A 17654-nucleotide genomic window follows, 5' to 3' on the forward strand; every position below is an offset into this window, starting at 1 on the left:
TGACTATTGACTAACCAAATCTGGACAGGATCCATTAGCTCCCAACATAGGATGGCTATTGGGTTGCAATTCAACATCCTAGATAAGAACCTTCAAAAAAAAATATTAGTTGCATCGCAGCTTACCTTCTTCATAGCAACTCCGAACACAGAAATGCAAGAAAGCATTCCGTCCAAGACATCAATTTTCAATAGGCAAACAAGTGAAGAGAAAATTCACCAAAGTGGTTGAGGAAAATGAGTGTTGGATTAACATTGCCCCAGTCGATCTCAACTTGTGGATGTTGGAGGGGATCACCATACACTTCACCTGTGCTTATGACAAGAAACCTGGTGCTATCTCACTTGGCCAAGCCAGAAAAAATATAGTGAATTAAGGCATTACACAAGTAACAGGAATCATCATCTGTTCCTCCTTTTGCTCGATTGATTCCTCTTGCATATAAATTAAAAGAGGATGTTGGCATCTCACCTAAACAAGCCTGAACCACCATTACGCAAACACAGTAGTCTTTAGAAATGAAGAGAGAATGCAAAATGGTGTTAAAATCAATGTTTTTTTACTAGACATAAATTTCTTTAGAAAAAGATAATATAATGAAAAGATCAATATACACTACAAGAAAACATGACTTCAGAAACGGATTTTTGAAACAGAATTAAAATTTGTTTTAGATTTAAGTAAATTAGAGACTGATTTGCTACAAAATTACTAATTCATTTCACTTTAATAAAATATAATATTTGAAAAGAAATTAGAGACGAAATTTAAAATGAATTTGAAACTAAACTCTAAATAAATATTTATAAACAAAAATAAATATAGATTATAAACATAATTTGAAATCATATAATTTTGATTAAAAATTTTGTTTAAAATTTAATGAAAATTTTAAGACAGAAATAAAATCTGTTTAAGATTTATATAAATCATAAATGGATTTGATACAAAATTAGTAATTTGTTTCACTCTGTTTAAGATTTATATAAATCATAAATGGATTCGATACAAAATTATTAATTTATTTCACTATAATAAAAAGATGAATTAATAGATAAAAAAAATAAAAGTTTTATCAAGATTTCTATTAAAATAAATTGATTAATCCAAATTAATTAATTAATTCATCAAACACAATTTAATTAGTCAATAAAAAAATAATGATATTTTGTTCCCTTAGGTTTTTAATTTAACCTAGATTTTGTTTTTTCTTACCGTTCCTTTCCCTTTCCATGCTCCTGCCTCCCTATTCCCCGCCGCCTGCCTTCCCTATTCCTTGGCATGAGCCCTCCGCCGCCTGCCTCCTCACCACCACCTAGATCAATCCGATTAGATGAGGAAGCAATTTCCATCCTCTCCTGCCTCCTCCTGACTTCCGAGCCCTCTTCCCGCAGAATCCTAGTCGCTTGTACCCACGCCTCACCCCACCCTAATCCTTTTCCTTGCTTCAAGTCCACCCCTTACCACCGTCGACCTCTTCCCCATCTTCCTCCCCACATCAACCGAGCTACTGGTACAAGCTCATCTCCGATCGAGACCTCTTCCCTTGGTCGTTTGAATTCAAGGTTTTGGGAGAGCTCTCGAACCCCAAAGTTCCTTTTTTTGTCTATTGTTTAGGTTTTTGGGTTGTTGAATGGCGATGGAGGATGCAACAGAGAGTTGTGACAGTTGGGATGTGGTGGATTTGGCTTGCATACATACTCGGCAGAAACTGCAACACTGTGTATAACCAGTTCCTTAACTACCACCATCTTTACTCTGATGCATGCGCCACCTTCACGTTGCGTTGTTGCCATTCCACGAAGTCACCACCTACACCACATGCGCCTGTGCTATTGCAGCCTATAGTCACATAAGTTTAGTATATGGAAGATTCCTATGAGTGATTCTTCTATAGAACTTCCTAAAGGTAAAACTGCACTAAATTTTTTTAGTCTCCATTTTATCTCACTGCATTAGGAAGCATGCTAGATAATTTTATAACTTTTTTTGGTTATCATTTTTTTGGCTTGTCAGAGATTGGGGCAATGACTTTTTTTTGTTAAGTAATAATTTCCTTAGACATAAAGTTGATATTTGTTCTTGTTCTTGATCGTGCTAATGGATTACCTATATATATCTAAGGATTTTGAGCATGTTATCTATTTAGAATTGATAAAGTCAAATTCTATAACTATGCACCAAACTATTCATCTTTTTATTGACATATTTTCAATTAGAAAAAGTTCACAAAATTATTGTTTGAAGGATATGGATGCATTATGATATTGTAGGTCTGAAATAATTTTAGTATAGTTTTTTAAGGCTTGGAATAATTGTAGTATGATCATTAAATATATTTTTTTAAGGGTATGGTGCAATATATAAGTTATAATTTAATAGTCATTCTCAAATCTTAATTTATTTCATATTTTTATTTTAGATGGCATCCACATTATTGCATAGAGGAGGTCAAGTGGATGAGGATACTTATGCATGAGCAATATGTAAGTTATAAATTATTTTATTTTATTTTACATTTTGGAATGATATGTTTTTTTATCAAATGCACTAAATACTATGATTATTTAAGTAGCTACTTTTGATTTAAAAAATTGATTATTTATGTTTTCTTTCTGCTTTTAGTTGTGACTATTGTCTTGTATTGTCTCATATTCTATTTTGTTATTCACACTAATCTAATGTTCATAGTTTTGTGATCTTTATTATTTTAGAGCCAAAATAGTCTTCATGAATAGATTTATTGATTCTTAGCATTGACACCTAACTATGAACTAATCAGTGGATTAACAATGATGTTAATTATGGTTTTTGTATAATCTCAATTTATTTGTATTGAAAATTTGGGATTGCAAGATTTACTGGTTTTATATTTGGATTTGCTAGATTATCTCAACAAACTTGGTTGGTTTGTTACTTTATACAAGAGAAACAATTCATCTCATGGAGTTCAAAGACATGCTATTAGCAAGAGGATGGAGGAAGAAATTATTGAATGAATAAATTTGAAGCTCGTTATCACAAAAAGTAGGAGAGGGAGGAAAAGCTTATCGAGGAAGGTAGACAAAGAGAAGAAAATCTCAAGAAGATGATTCATAAAATAATTCAAAAGGTAGAATATACAAATCAATTTTATGTAGGAGGATCTGGTCCCATGGGCATCATGATCGATAATGTAAAAATTAAATTACTTATGGTGAGATTTAAAATCTATATAGTTACTTATTGTTTGAGTATTAATTAAATTTGCTTGGATGATGTAAATTTTTTATTTATCAATGTTAATTGTATGATGCTTTTAGATTTAAAAATTAGTTTTTAATATTTTTAATTAGCAATAAATTTAAAAAATAAAATTATATATGGATTTATATAATTAAATTTATAAATCGATTAAAATTATATTTGACATGTTATTTAAGACGGATTTAAAACAAAATTTAGAGATAAAATTTATATTTTAAACTAATTTCATTGGTCAATTTAAAACAAATTTATAAACGATTTTCTAATCGGTTTCTAAATTAGAGATGGAATAATTTCGTCTCCTAAATTAGCAACGGGGCTTTCAATAACAGATTTTAGAGACGGAATATTCCGTCTCAAACTTTCTTTAGAAACAAAAAAATGACTTTTAGAGACGAATTTTTTCGTCTCTGAAGCCCTGCTTTCTTGTAGTGATAAAAGGATAAATGATCCATCTTTATCGCTGGTATGGATAAATAATCCATCTTTATCGCTGGTATATGAAAAGCGATGGTAAAGGAATGGAGGATGAGAAAAGGATATGATCGTCTTCGCAGATTTGAACTTGTAGTGGCCCGGCAATCCGGGGCAGGCATCCACCTCCAAGAGCAGAGGATGCACCAAATCAAGGAGAATGATCTCGAAGTTGGGATTCTCCAAATGGTGTAGCACGTTCTCCTTCCTCCCCATGAATCTATTATCCACCACGATGACACTGTTCGCCCTCGTAATCAAGTGTTGTTCGATGAAGATGAGCTCCTGGATCTCGGTGTTGTTCTCTCTTCCTTCAGATTCCCTCACGTTGCCGACCAACCGTGCCATGGTGGTCATGGGCGTCACCGGTGGAAGAATCCGGTTTGTTGCTCCGACTCATCAGTCTCATACCTGTAATCATCGAGAAGCGTTGACCCCTCGTGCTCGAAGCCTCGAACCGCTCGATGAGCGACACCAGCTTCAGAATCTCGTCGTCCGCCTGGAATCCGAGGCAATCCTTTACGATCAATGGACTTGCTCAACTCCAGGTGCTTCAGCTCCGGCAGGCACCGCGCCAGGGCCTTGGCGTCCTCGCGCCCGATTAGCCCGCGCACCTTCAACCCGACGAACCGCGAGAAGTTACGGTCGATCTCGGCGACCGCCTCCAGGAATGAGGAGGGATTGGTCTCCATCTCCAGATGCTCCAGATCCTTCCACCGTCGCACCAGCTCCGGGATTCGAAGGTCGTCCTCCAGCATCAGGTTGTCCGGCAAAGCCAGCACCTTCAATCTCGGGCATCTGCGCTAATAACCGATGAGCAAATTCGTCGAACAGGTAGTGAGCGATGAGGGCGACGAAACCAGAAGGAGGCATAGACTCACTTAACAGAGGCATAGGCGAGGTCGTGGATGGAGACGGCAGAGGAAAGGGGGAAGGCGAGTTGGTCGACGACGCCGCGGGAGCGGTGGAGGGCGAAACGGAGGAAGGCGGAGAAGGAGAGGGGGGAGTGGAGGCGGTAGCGGAGCGCAAAGGCACGGGAGAAAGGGCTCCAGGGCGTGAAATCGAGGGAGCGGAAGTTGGGGCGGCGCCAGCAGCTAGGGTCGAGGGAGGCGCGGTACCAGGACTTACAGACGAAGGGGACGACGACGGTGAGATCTCCGAGGGCGAGGCGACGGAAGATATTGATGAGGCAATCGGCCTGCATCTCGTCCCAGCGCTGATCCCCTTCCTCTTCCACTGTTGCCTTCAACATGTTCGATGAAAGGTGTGACAGGGAAGGCGAGGAAACATCGCGTCACCTGTCGGTGTTGTTCTATCTTCCTTCGGATTACCTCACATTGCCGACCAACCGTGCCATGGTGGTCGTGGGCGTCCTCTCGCTGTTCGGATCTCGTCAGCCCCTACCTTTGCCGAGAAGAGCGAAGAGAGGAAGGAGGAGGAAGAGAGGATTGGCCGAGGAGGCAGAACAGAACGATTTATGCTGCGATTTTGCTTAGGATCGAAGCAGGTGGTTTTGATCCTGCTCGGGAGAGGAAGAGGTCCAAGAAAGGGAAGAAGGAAGGGGCGTCGATCCAGGAAGGGGAAGAGGGAGATGAGGCTGAGAGAGATGGTCGGAGGTTTAGGTTTAGGTTTAGGCTGAGAGAAGAGGCACAATATTGGTTTAGGTTTGGAGGGAACTTTGTGAAGGGTTGTAAATTTTGGCTGGTGAAAAAATTAAATTATTTTTTTTGGTTCATTAACACCGGGTTTTAAAAATCACTATTAAAACTGGTATCTATTAACAAAAAAAAAGATGCTCAGAGACATCAGTTAAAAAACCGATGTCTATGAGCGAAAATCTGCGCTCATAGACATCAGTTTTTGAAAAAATCGGTGTAAAATACTCAAAGACATCAGTTTTTGCTTAAAACCATTGTTGTTCCACCGATGTCTATGAGGGTTTTTCTTGTAGTGACGGGATAGGCCTGGACATTGCCTGCTGCTCCCGAGCAATCAAGGCTGGTGCTACCTCCTCTTTCGTGCCCTAGTTCTAATCCATTACTGTCAATGCTGCCACCGTCACTGTGCTAGCTGTTGTGAGCGCCACCATCGACATTGCATGTCCTTCCCATTATGGGTTCATTCTGAGATGCCATCTCTCCTCCCTGATCGAATTGTAGTCTCCCTTCTCCGACAGTGTGGAGTTTTCTTTTCTCGATTCAGACGTCTACCATGTGAGAGCCTCTTATCGTTGCCTCACTTCCAGCCATTATAGTTGTGGACACCATAGCCCTCTACTCTACTCTGGCCACCATAGTAGGTCATGGACCTTGGAACCATGAGTTTTTGCCGGTAGCCAACTCACCTTCGTTAGTCATTGCTTCGATGGTAGATTTGGTGCCGTTGGATCTTCGATCGTGAGCCACCACCAGCTATCATCAGATACGGTTAACCCTAACTAAACTCTACTGCCTTTCTTCAATGAAATGCATGACTAACAATTGAGTTTAATGTTATTTGAGAGATGATACTATGGCTAAATCTAATCTAATAATTGAGATGGATTATATTAGGATTAATAGTGGATTAGAGCAATTTGATCAAGAAATTGGGATCAATTGAGGTAGATTATTAATTAAGGTTAATTAATAATCATTTTGATTAGGGTATTTCCTAATTAGTTGGGATGCAGTTTAACTATTTATGACATATGTAATTAGCTAAATACATTATGTGATGTAGGACTTTGGTTCGAGATGAGTACTTTGACACAGGGATTATTTAGCTCGATCCTCATTTAAGGTAGGTACTTCTTTTTTGGCCTCTATAGTTCTTTGAACTTAGTGCATGGATTATTTGATGGATTATGTTACTTTACCTTGATTCCACTCGTATTTTATCTATGCTTGATACTTATATGCTTGATCTTTAAGATGACCTCTTTATTATCTATATAGTCTCACTATTTGATATTTCTATTCTGTAATGTACACACGTGTATGGTGTGTACTGTAGGAGTTATCGTACTAATTATGCATATGTTAGTGTGCCTATGTGTTGTTACTTATTGTATATCTTGTTGGTAGTCACATGTTGGATCTTTCCATGCATACAGGTATATATGATTGATGGATCATGTTTCTGTTGGCGTAGCGGGCCGGCAAGAGGGGAGGGGTGAATTGATTGAAACAAAAAAAAATACCCTCCTCGATTTTTTCAACTCTAGGAATGCAACAATAATAAAAGAAAACAGAAAAGAAGACTCGGCAGTTGACTTGGTTACAACCTAGGTGGTTGTTAATCCAAGGCGGTTGAACAACTCATTAAGAATCTCCTTCTTTGAAGGTGGAGAATCCTTTTACACACTGAACGCTCTAAGAGTTGCTTGGAAGTTAGTACAAGAGTTGATTGATTATTTTCTAGCTCTAGGGGCCTTTATATAGCTCTTAAAAATCCTATCTCGAGTCTTGAGGGTGCCTCCAAAGGGGTTGAGGGCACCTCCAAGGGGATAAGCGGATAAAGCTTTATCCGCATGCTAATTGTCACAAAGACTTGGTCGAGGGTGCCCTCAACGCCATGGAGGGCACCCTCAATGTGGAGGGCGCCCTTAATGCTGCAGGGTATAAATAGCTCCAGCTTATCTTTTTCTCCTTTTCAGCTTCCGAAGTCCTGATTGCTTGGGTGATTGCGGCCAATCGAAATAGGGCCACCCGAACCCAATTTCTGGCCTTCTTCTTCAGCAGGCTTCTGCCCATGCTTCTCGTCCCTTAAACACCGCGCACATTCTTCTCGTCCACTGGTGTACTCTTCCGCAACTCTCTTGTCCTTCAAACACACCGAGCCCGTCGGCTTCCTTCCCGTATCGTCCTTCTCGCTAGCTGCATCTTCCGCTGGACTTCCTGCGCTCCTAGCCCCTACACACTTAGACACGGGGATCAAAACCAAATAGGACCTAACTTAACTCAGTTGATCACATCAAAACAACCGCGGGGTCCAACAGTTTCTGGATATTTATATGTTGTGTGTACACACATGTCAGGTGTGTACTATTGGAGGTATCTTGTCGATTAAACCTGTGTGGTGGTGTGTGTACATATGTCTAGTGTATTATTGGAGGTATCTTATTGATTATACCTATGTTGTGTGTACACACATATCAGGTGTGTACTATTAGAGGTATCTTGTCGATTAAACCTGTGTGTTGGTGTGTGTACATGTATCTGGTGTATTATTAGAGGTATCTTGTTGATTATACTTATGTTGTATGTACATGTGTCAGGTGTGTACTATTGGAGGTATCTTGTCGATTAAACCTGTGTGGTGGTGTGTGTACACGTGTCTAGTGTATTATTGGAGGTATCTTATTCATTATACCTATGCTATGTGTACACATGTGGCATGTGTGTACTATTGGACTATCTTGTCGATTAAACCTGTGTGATATGTGCACACGTGTCTAGTGTGTACTATTAGAGGATCATGTTAATTATGTTGTATTTATGTTGAGGGAGTTGTTGCATTGATGATCATTATATCGGTATTATGATTATTTACTTCATGTTCATCATTGCACTATATGCATGCTGATACATGTTATGATACGTCAGCCTGTCGAATGAAGGAGTCATGATCGAGAAGGATAGGAGAGGTATATAGCCAATGTACCTTCGTGCACTCAGTTAGGAAAAGCCCGATCGAGCATAAAGGTACTTAGCCTTATAGAAGCTCATAGTATATTACAGGCGAAGTGAAGGCCAAGCGAGGTCCCATGTGCTTGCACTCGATTGGTCAGGCAAAGCCCAACCAGGAGTAAAGGCATTTAGCTATACAAAAGCCCATAGTATATTATCGTCCAAGTGAAAGCAGAGTGAACACTAAGGTGCCTTCACACGCTCAGTCAGGCAAAGCTCGACCGAGCATAAAGGGCACTTAGCCTTATAGAAGCTCGTAGTATATTACCGGCTAAGTAAAGGTCGAGCGAGCATCAAGGTGCTTGCATACGCTAAGTCAACAAAAGCCCAACCGAGCATAAAAGAACTTAGCCTTATAGAAGCTCGTAGCATATTAACGACTGAGTGAAGGCCGAGCAAGCACCCATGCACTTGCACGCGCTCGGCCAAGCAAAGCTTGATCGAGAGTAAAAGTACTTAGCCTTACAGAAGCTCGTACTATATTACCAGCCGAGTGAAGGTCGAGCGAGCACCCATGTGTTTGCACGCACTCGGTCAGGCAAAGCCTAATTGAGCGTAAAGACATTTAGCCTTACAAAATCCTGTAGTATATTACCGATCGAGTGAAGGCCGAGCGAGCATCCATGTGATTGCACTCAACCGGTCAGGCAAAGCCCGACAAGGTGTAAAACATTTAGCCTTACAAAAGCTCGTAGTATATTATCGGTCGAGTGAAGACCGAGCTAGCACCAAGGTGTCTCCATGCGCTTGGTCAGGCAAAGCCCGACCGAGCATAAAGGTACTTAGCCTTATAGAAGCTTGTAGTATATTACCAACCGAGTGAAGGCTGAGCAAGCACCCATGCGCTTGCACTCAATTGTTCAGGCAAAGCTCGACTAGGTGTAAAGGCATTTAGCCTGGCAAAAACCCATAATATATTACCGGCCGAGTGAAGGCCGAGCGGGCACAGGGTGCCTTCACGCGCTTAGTCAGGTAAAACCGGGCCAAGAGTAAAGGCACTTAGCCTTATAGAAGCTCTAGTATGTTACCGGCCAAGTGAAGGCCGAGCGAGCATTGATATGCTTATATGCACTCAGTCAAGCATAGCTCGATTGAGCGTAAAGGCATTTAGCCTTATGAAAATTTTTAGTATATCATCGACCGATTGAAAGCCTAGCAAACACCAAGGTATGTATATGTGCTCGGTCGGGTAGAACCCGACCGAATGTAAGGGCACTCAGCCTTATAAAGTTCATAAATATTCTCAGCTGAAACACGTTTAGCATAAGGTATTCTCAATATATACACGATCGGCTTGAATAATTGGTCGAGACATGCTTAACAGAAGCATATAAGTATGACAACTTAGCAAACTTGTCGAGAAATATCTTCTAGAAGCTTCTTCAATTATAATGACGTGTTCATATGCATATATCATCATAAATATGACTCACAAACGATAAAAGAGGTACATCTAGGGTACCAAAAAGATTTCTTAAAAAGATTATTGAATGAAGCTCAGGAGATGACTTCATCTCCTAACAAACTCTAACAAACCAGGGACCACTTCATGACTACGGAGGTTACATGAGGTAGTATAAAAAGGGAGATCCTTTCCATTGGTAAGGTACGCAAGTTCTAGCATCTAAACTCTTTTTCAAAATACTTTAGTTATTATTCTTCTTCTTTTTCTTCTTCCACCCTTGAGAGAGAAATTGACTTGAGCGTCGGAGGGCCTAACCATGGATCACCACCCCGGTTTTAGGTCACTAACGCTTTGTTGGTTTGTTTCGCTGTGCGCAGGATGGTGGAGAGGTTAATTTAGGTTTCCAGGAGGCTATCTTCATTAAGGATCATCGTTCACCGGAGCTAGCGTACCACTTCATAGATTTCAAATAGGATCAAATTTGGCACCGTCTGTGGGAATTATTCACAGATTTCAAATAGGATCAAACTTGAGCGTCGGAGGGCCTAGACTGAGATAAAGTCGCTAAGCATAAAAGGGAGCTAATGGAGGCAAAGAAGAAAATTTCAGAACAAGATGCACATATACAAAAAGTTGAAGCAATGGTATATAAAAGTGGGCATGCGACATTTTGATTGATGACAAAGGCAGTTACTCAGTGAAGTTACATCACATGAAAGAAGACGACATTAAGATTGATGATGATGACATGCAGATTTTGTCTAAAGATGATGTTTTACAGGTATAACACTAGTTGTAGTTATATTAATTAATATTATATAGTTATAAACTTAATATAATCAACATGCCTATTTGTATTTTAGGGTAAATTAGTTGCATTGATATTGGAATCTAGCACAAATGTTGTTGCATATGGTACAATTGTTTGTATCAATGAACCGAATAAAATGCTTCATGGTGTTTCATTTCCCAAGAATTGTATGCGAGTCTCCATTGATGAAGCAGTGGATAAATCAAGACCTTTGCCATATCCAATTCCAAGTGAATGTGAAGTAATTGGTGATGTCATAGGAACCCATGTGGCTTGGCCACAACACTTGATAGTGAAGCAAGATGAGGTATATGTGAATTTGTATTTCAAATTAAATTGTCACTTATTTCATTATTCAACTTATCTAACTTGTTTACATTTGAAATTATTAGAAGCCTCGAAGAAAGAACTTTGAACAATTAAGAAAGAAAGATACTTTGTCGACAAGTGTCCCAAGATCATTACATATGTTATATTGTTATCGTAAACATGCTCTAAATGAAGGAAGATATATACCAATGCATTTAGATAATGATGTGTTTGACGATAATTATAAACTTTTTCTGCACCTTGAGGACATCATTCCTTTGTATCATTTGGAGCCAATTTCAAGCAATTGTGTAGTTGTCTACTTATGATAATTGACTTGATTTAAGTAATGTTGGCAACTTTTTCTGTAAAAATGATATTTTATTGTTTAGTGTGTTAATTTTATTATGTTTTCAATGATAGTTATCTTTATAAAAAGATGCTAAAAAAAACAAGAAAGAGAAATTTATATTTATGAATCCACACAACATCCCATATATGGCAAAAACTACTTACGACAAAATAGGTAAGCTTGAAAGCTAAACCAAAGGGCAAGTATTTTAGCAAATAGGCTGAGTGTGCATAAGCAAATCAACTAGTTGTGTTGCCATGTAGTATCGGGTAAGTAAGAATTAAAACATCACTTTCAATTGCTTCCTTTCAGTAATTCATAGAAATTATATACACTAATTATGTGTTTGTGCATAGTTTTCATTAGATTCTCACTGTCATTGAACCTTACAAGGATGTTATTTATTTGTTGGATTCCCTAGGTCATCGCATTTGTGATGAGAATTGGAAATATGTAGTGGAAATGTGAGTTCATATTTCTTTTATTAAGCATTTATTTTACTCAATAAAAAACTCATATATCAAATATTATTAACGTATGAAGGGCCTTAAGATTGTTTAATTCAAACAAGGGAAGAAAGGTAGAAAAAATGCCAAGTGGGAAGTAGTAAAGGTATGTGTAATTATGCTTAACATATATTTTAATGTATATATTTGTCATTAACAATTTGTCTCTAATTACCATAGGATCCTCAACAACAAGATGCGAAACAATGTGGTTATTATGTGATGAGATTTATGAGATAAATTATTAAAGAAGTTGAAACTATCGACAGAAATTCACTACGATCAATAGTAATATTATCTTGATTATCTCAAATTATTTGAAGTAAATTATTTAAAATTTGCAAAGTGAGTTTTGGTTTTTTTTTTTTCATTAACATAATCTATGTGTGTTCACAGTTCACAAAAGCGGAGTACTCTCAAGAAGAAATTGATGAGGTGCAGTCTGAATTGGCGGAATATATAGAAGATCATATTTATGAGTAGATATGGAATGATGTTTGCCATAATTCAATTTAGATTTAAGTTTATGGAATGATGATCCTCTTTTTCCATTTAGTTAAAGCTAATATATGAATTGATTAAATTTCTTTTTTTAGACACTGCCCTATTACTTTAACAACTACGTGTGTGCAGGTATAATGGTAGTTTGCCAAAAAATGGCACATCAATATTTCATATGTTTGCCATAATCAACAGAAGAGCTTTAGCTAACATAGGAGAATGGTAGTTGTCACATTATAGCTGTCACACATCTCCCTTTGATGTGCCAGTTTTTTATTACCAGTTTTAGCCAGCACGGGAGAATGGTAGTTTTTGATTGAATTTCAACAACTAGGTGTGCAGGTTTTTGATTTTTAATTTGTATGTGTGTCAGTTTTTGGATTTTTGATTTGTTTGCCTTGTTTGTGCAGTCTTATCAAACACAGGGTCACTAATGAAGGATAGGAGCATAAGTCAATTTAGAATGATATGCCGAGAATCTGCTTTCTTGCTTTTTAAATTTGTGCCCAGAATCTAATTTATAATCTGCTTTCTTGCACATAATCAGTATAGAATGATTTGTTTGCCTTGTTTGTGCATATTCATCTGCTTTCTTGCTCTTTTAAATTAGTGAATTTTTTCAAATAGAGATCATGTTCTCTATTCAGGATCTCAAATTTTACAACAATAACTTTTAGCATTTCTTTGTCTACTTATACAAATTTTTGTTTTGATGCAGTATTAAAGTAGTGTTAAAGAGCTTGAGAAGTTGAGCCCAAAGAAAGGTGTCATAAGTCAGCCAGTGGAGGATATGTTGCAAAACTTAGTGGATAATGGTCTTGTTTTTAGGTACTTCTGTGAGTTTATTTTCCTTCATACAATCTAAGGGTTTTGCTTTTGTATAAACTAAACATATATGGATACAAAGTTAATTTGTGGATTATGTGGACATATTTTTTATTTGGATTGTATGAAATTGTATCTTTTGCTAAATAGTTGAATTTTTTAAAAAATTATGGGTATTCATATTTTCTGTTTGGGGATATTGTTTGTAAAGTTTGTAGATATTTTCTATATCTTTTGGAAAAAAAATTATTTTTAAAAAGACAACGCTTCTCTATCCATTTAAAAAATATTGTGTTTGCTAAAAAAGATAACACTTTTTAAGCGTTGCAAAAGCATTATTTTTTGCAAAAAAAGATAACCTTTTTTTAAGTGTTGTCTTTGCAAAACCAACAACGCTTTTAAAGTGTTGCAAAAGTGGTCTTTTCAAAAATAATAACGCTTTTTAAGCATTGTCTTTAAGAAAAACGACAACGCTTTTTAAGCGTTGTAAAATTATTGTCTTTGCAAAAAACAACAACGCTTTTAAGCATTATCTTTGAGCACACTTTTAACAACCTTGCTTTTAACAATACATTTTCAGCCATAGACAACCTATAAAAAACATTGTCTTTTAGCTTTTTTCTTGTAGTGACTATTTTTAGTAATTTTTATTTTTATGTTATTTTTGGTATCCCTTGTAATTATTGGTCATAATTAGTTTAAAACAATATCTTATTTTATTGATTTTAATTTCTACCAAGAGATTTCTTTTTTGGAAAGATATCTTTTCTTTTTCTATAAGTAGTTGAGGTCTATATATTGGGATTTCTTTCCTTTCTTGCTTTAGGGTCTAGAATCTATAGAAACTCCTATCAAGTTGTATGAGGATTCATCCCTCAATTATTAATAAAGTTTACATTTTAGCAAATGACAATTATTCTCCTTATTTCTTTAGGTTCTTTTCTTGTCTTCTTCTCTATTCCCTCATTCTCGTCGTAGAATAATCGCTATCTTTTTCTGCGTCATATAAAAAAGGTGGAAGTCAAAATTATTGTGCATTATCTTCTTGATTTGGTTGACTCTTCTTATCCCTCTCCTCTTTTCATTATTGAGAACTTTAGTTGTTGCTCATTCCTTGAAAAAAATCATTCTACTATGTCACGCCCCGGGGAAGTCCCTGCCAGAAGAAATTTCGACAGCATCTCCCCTGTACGGGTGACAATCTGAAACTTACTACATCAATCCAGATACTTCAACCAACACGGTCGGAACAATAACAATAAAAATAAGTCAAACACCCACGCAGTTTAATAGTAAAACTAAACTAATGCAATGATAAGAAAAATCCATTCAAATATCCTACTCAACTACACCCATAAAGCTCAAAACTTATATCTTACTCAACTACACACATAAAACTCAAATCACGACGCAATAAAAACAACTCACCTCTTTTGCCGTCCAAGCAGGCATGTAGTAAAACATATCCAATAAAACTCATCGACAATAAAGATAATACAATATTCATAAAGCAAAATCAGCATAAGTTCAATACATAGACAACTATATAGTAAGAAAAGAATAATGAAAAGGTCCATATGAAAATCCTCGAAATCTAGAGGGGGCTAGCGACTGGAAATCCTCTGGACAGCCTCAACCTGAAAATAGTATATCAACGGAGTGAGTCAACTCCTCAGCATGTAACTACTGATATGCATAGTAAGAAATATAACAAATAGCACTAAACATGTGTACAGTCTCCTGATATAAGAACAATAAATGCAACTGAAATAAATAGGAGAACAACTGTACTAACCAGGACCTGGTGTATGGATAATAAACTGAGAGATATATAAATCCTGTATGCATGTCAAACATATGCATCCACCCAATATGCAGCAAACACAAGCAATAAGTGCATCAATGTGTATGATGTCAATGACATGCCCTGGTTGTTGGAGCAATCCCAATGGTTCGTGCGACCATGTGTTTTGATGTTTGGGCAAAGGGTTTAAGTTAGGTTCATTCTTGTATTTGATATGTGTATGTGAGTTGTGCAGAACTGCAGGATACACATGTGACTCGGGTTGATGACTTCGGGTCCGGTGAATGATGGAGCATCCGAGGGATTGTGGACAAGGCAGCGAGGACAAGGGCCGAGGGAAGCGACTTCGAGGCATACGCGAAGGATGGCATTAGGGGCGAGTCGTGGGCTTGTATGCATCCGAGGGACGAGAGCCAAAGGAAGTAGGCTTGAAGGCAAGAGATCAAGGTTGCAAAGAAGCATCAAGTGAGTCCAAGGGTGAGGGTCCGAGTGCTGAGAGATTGTACTCGGGGTAAAATCCTAGGTTTAGGATTTTACTGTAGCAGTGATTGTAGCAGTACTGTAGCAGTCGACTGCTGAAAACAGCAGTCGACTGGGAGCGAACAGAATGCTTCTGTTCGCTCGACCAGTTGAAGCAGTCGATTGCTAGTTTTAGCAGTCGACTAGTATCAAGCTGTTGGGATGTAACGGTCGAATTTCCACAGAGGGTAGTCGACTGCTAGTTTTATCAGTTTACTGGTATGCAGGATTTTCAACCCGTGACCTATATAACCAAAACTTGGGAGCTTGGTTATGGCTGACGAAATTAGTGGTGGTAAACCCTAATTAGTAGTCTACTTGTTCTCAAGTGTTTGTGAGTGTTGTGGTGAGGTTTCTCCACCCACAAGGAGCTACTTGAGATAGCCGAAGTTTGTCGGGGGCTAATCCACCGATGGATTGGGATCGTCCACCTCAAGGACACACCGTGGAGTAGGAGTCGTAATCTCCGAACCACGTTAAACGAACGTGTTAGTGGTTTGCTTGTTTTTCTTTCCTTTAGTGTTTAGCTTTCATATTTGTAGTTAGTTTGTATTTCCACTGCGCATACTAACGAGTGTAGGAAGCAATCGATTTGGGGATGTCGTCTATCTAACTCCCCTTCAAGCCGGCCACCGATCGCCTTACAAGTGGTATCAGAGCCAAGGTCGCACTTCACTGGACTAATCACCGAGAAGAGCAAATACAAGAAGATGACCGGCTTGATTGAACCATCGAAGTTTGAAGGCGGAGGCATATGGGACATCACCTATTGGATGATGAAGATGGAGTTCTTCTTCGACACAGATTGGGCTACCATGATGGTAATCAAGGAACCGTTCGAAGTCCCGAAAGACAAGAAAGGGAAGAAGCTCCGACCACGATATTGGACGAAGGAGCAAACCTCAAGATCAGAGGCAAACAATAAGGTAATATCAATTTTAATTGATATGTTGCCTTCTAATGTGATGAGGTGTGTAGGTGAGTACGAGAATGCTCACAATTTATGGATCAAGATAAAGAAGGTTCAATGGGAAGAACTCATGACTACACACGAAGAGGAAAATCCGAAAAAAAAGGATGAAGTGGTCCAAGAGGAGAAGAAGGACCAATCAGATGTAGAGACCAATTCAACATCAAAAGAAGAAGAGGAAGTGAATTCAGTCACATTCGAGGAGAAGTAGGATGAAGAGAGGCCATCCACAAGTGTGGATGAGGAAAATGAGACATCATCCACATCCTCAAGGGTTGAAGAAGAATCCAAGACAAGCGAAGAAGAGGTCTTGGAGGTCAACCAAGTGAGCACCTCCACCGAAGCAAAGTCAAAAGACAATATCATTTGCTTCGGGTGCAATGAGAAGGGGCACTACAAGAGTAGGTGTCCATTGGGTAAGAAGAAGGTAACTCCTAAACCCATTCAAGTTAATTTAAACACTAACAAGGGTTGTAGGAATGAAGAAGGTCAAAGAAGGAGAATGTGCATTGTATGCTTCACATGTGGGGAGAAGGGACACTACCACACAAAATATCCCAAGAAGAGGGAGATCAAGAAGCTTACGCAATTAAAGAAATGGGAGAAAGAGAAGAAGAAGAAGAAAAGCTCAAGTCAAGGGAGAGCTTCAAGGGTAAGGGAGGTATACCCTGACTTGAATTGCAATTCAAGGTTTAATTCTTATATACCCATGCATGCTAAAAATAATTGCTATTATTTACCCATGCATAACTTTGGTTTCAAATATCATGATAGAAGTAGGGTTAATGTAGATCAAAACCCTAAGGTATCCATTCATGATAACTCTAGAAATGGTAGACCTAAGGAGACCTAAGATATTAATCCCAAAAAGGGGAGACATATGCCTAGAAACGTGGGTAGGTCTAGGAATATCCATGGTGGACATGTTAACTCTAGGTTTAGGAACCTAGAAAGGGAAAATCAAGCTTTAAAAGCAAAGCTTGATCAATTGGAGAAAATCCTAGATAGATTTAATGTTGGATCTAGAGGGTTAAGCATGGTGTTGGGTAGTCAAAAATTCAACAATGATAGATTGTGTTTAGGATACCGATCTAATGTCTCCAATGCTAAGGTAAAGTCTTATGCTAGGATTACATATGACTATAGCAAGGAGAAGTCAAGAAATGGCAAGGGAAAGCCATTTAAAAGTAAGGAGAAATTAACCAAAGGCAAGGTGTCCAAGGTTAAGAAGGTTAGGTTTGTAGGCCAAGTGTCACCGGAGG

The 17654-nt window shown here is 38.3% G+C and overlaps 2 protein-coding genes across 3 annotated transcripts; one reads left to right on the forward strand and one right to left on the reverse strand.

The window, feature by feature from the left end:
* Window positions 1–1202: 1202 nt before the first annotated feature.
* On the forward strand, window positions 1203–13275 carry LOC121971582. 2 transcript variants are annotated; one of them, XM_042522906.1, is made up of 7 exons: window positions 1203–1909; window positions 2423–2486; window positions 2887–3112; window positions 10173–10576; window positions 10659–10913; window positions 12170–12208; window positions 12993–13275. In XM_042522906.1, the coding sequence occupies exons 4-7, from the start codon at window positions 10508–10510 to the stop codon at window positions 12996–12998; spliced, it is 369 nt and encodes a 122-aa protein (XP_042378840.1). In that variant the 5' UTR covers window positions 1203–1909; window positions 2423–2486; window positions 2887–3112; window positions 10173–10507; the 3' UTR covers window positions 12999–13275. The 2 variants fall into 2 exon arrangements, with proteins under 2 accessions (XP_042378840.1, XP_042378839.1); XM_042522905.1 differs by lacking the exon at window positions 12993–13275 and having other exon boundaries at window positions 12170–12986.
* On the reverse strand, window positions 4083–4972 carry LOC121972900 (F-box/LRR-repeat protein At3g48880-like). Its single transcript, XM_042524517.1, has 2 exons — window positions 4602–4972; window positions 4083–4518 (listed from the first exon to the last, which is right to left on the reverse strand). Exons 1-2 carry the CDS (start codon window positions 4970–4972, stop codon window positions 4083–4085), a joined length of 807 nt encoding a protein of 268 aa, XP_042380451.1.
* Window positions 13276–17654: the final 4379 nt, after the last annotated feature.

This window comes from Zingiber officinale, chromosome 4A (genome assembly GCF_018446385.1).
Source record: "Zingiber officinale cultivar Zhangliang chromosome 4A, Zo_v1.1, whole genome shotgun sequence".
Classification (NCBI taxonomy): domain Eukaryota; kingdom Viridiplantae; phylum Streptophyta; class Magnoliopsida; order Zingiberales; family Zingiberaceae; genus Zingiber; species Zingiber officinale.

Bases quoted from the DNA above. Each gene is read 5' to 3' on its own strand.
- LOC121971582 (XM_042522905.1), top strand. From the start codon at position 10,508: ATGAAAGAAGACGACATTAAGATTGATGATGATGACATGCAGATTTTG. The intron at 10,577-10,658 runs GTATAACACTAG...TTTGTATTTTAG, and splicing joins CTAAAGATGATGTTTTACAG to GGTAAATTAGTTGCATTGAT. The intron at 10,914-12,169 runs GTATATGTGAAT...GTGTGTTCACAG, and splicing joins TGATAGTGAAGCAAGATGAG to TTCACAAAAGCGGAGTACTC.
- LOC121972900 (XM_042524517.1), bottom strand. From the start codon at position 4,972: ATGTTGAAGGCAACAGTGGAAGAGGAAGGGGATCAGCGCTGGGACGAG. The intron at 4,519-4,601 runs GTGAGTCTATGC...TTATTAGCGCAG, and splicing joins CTCGCCTATGCCTCTGTTAA to ATGCCCGAGATTGAAGGTGC.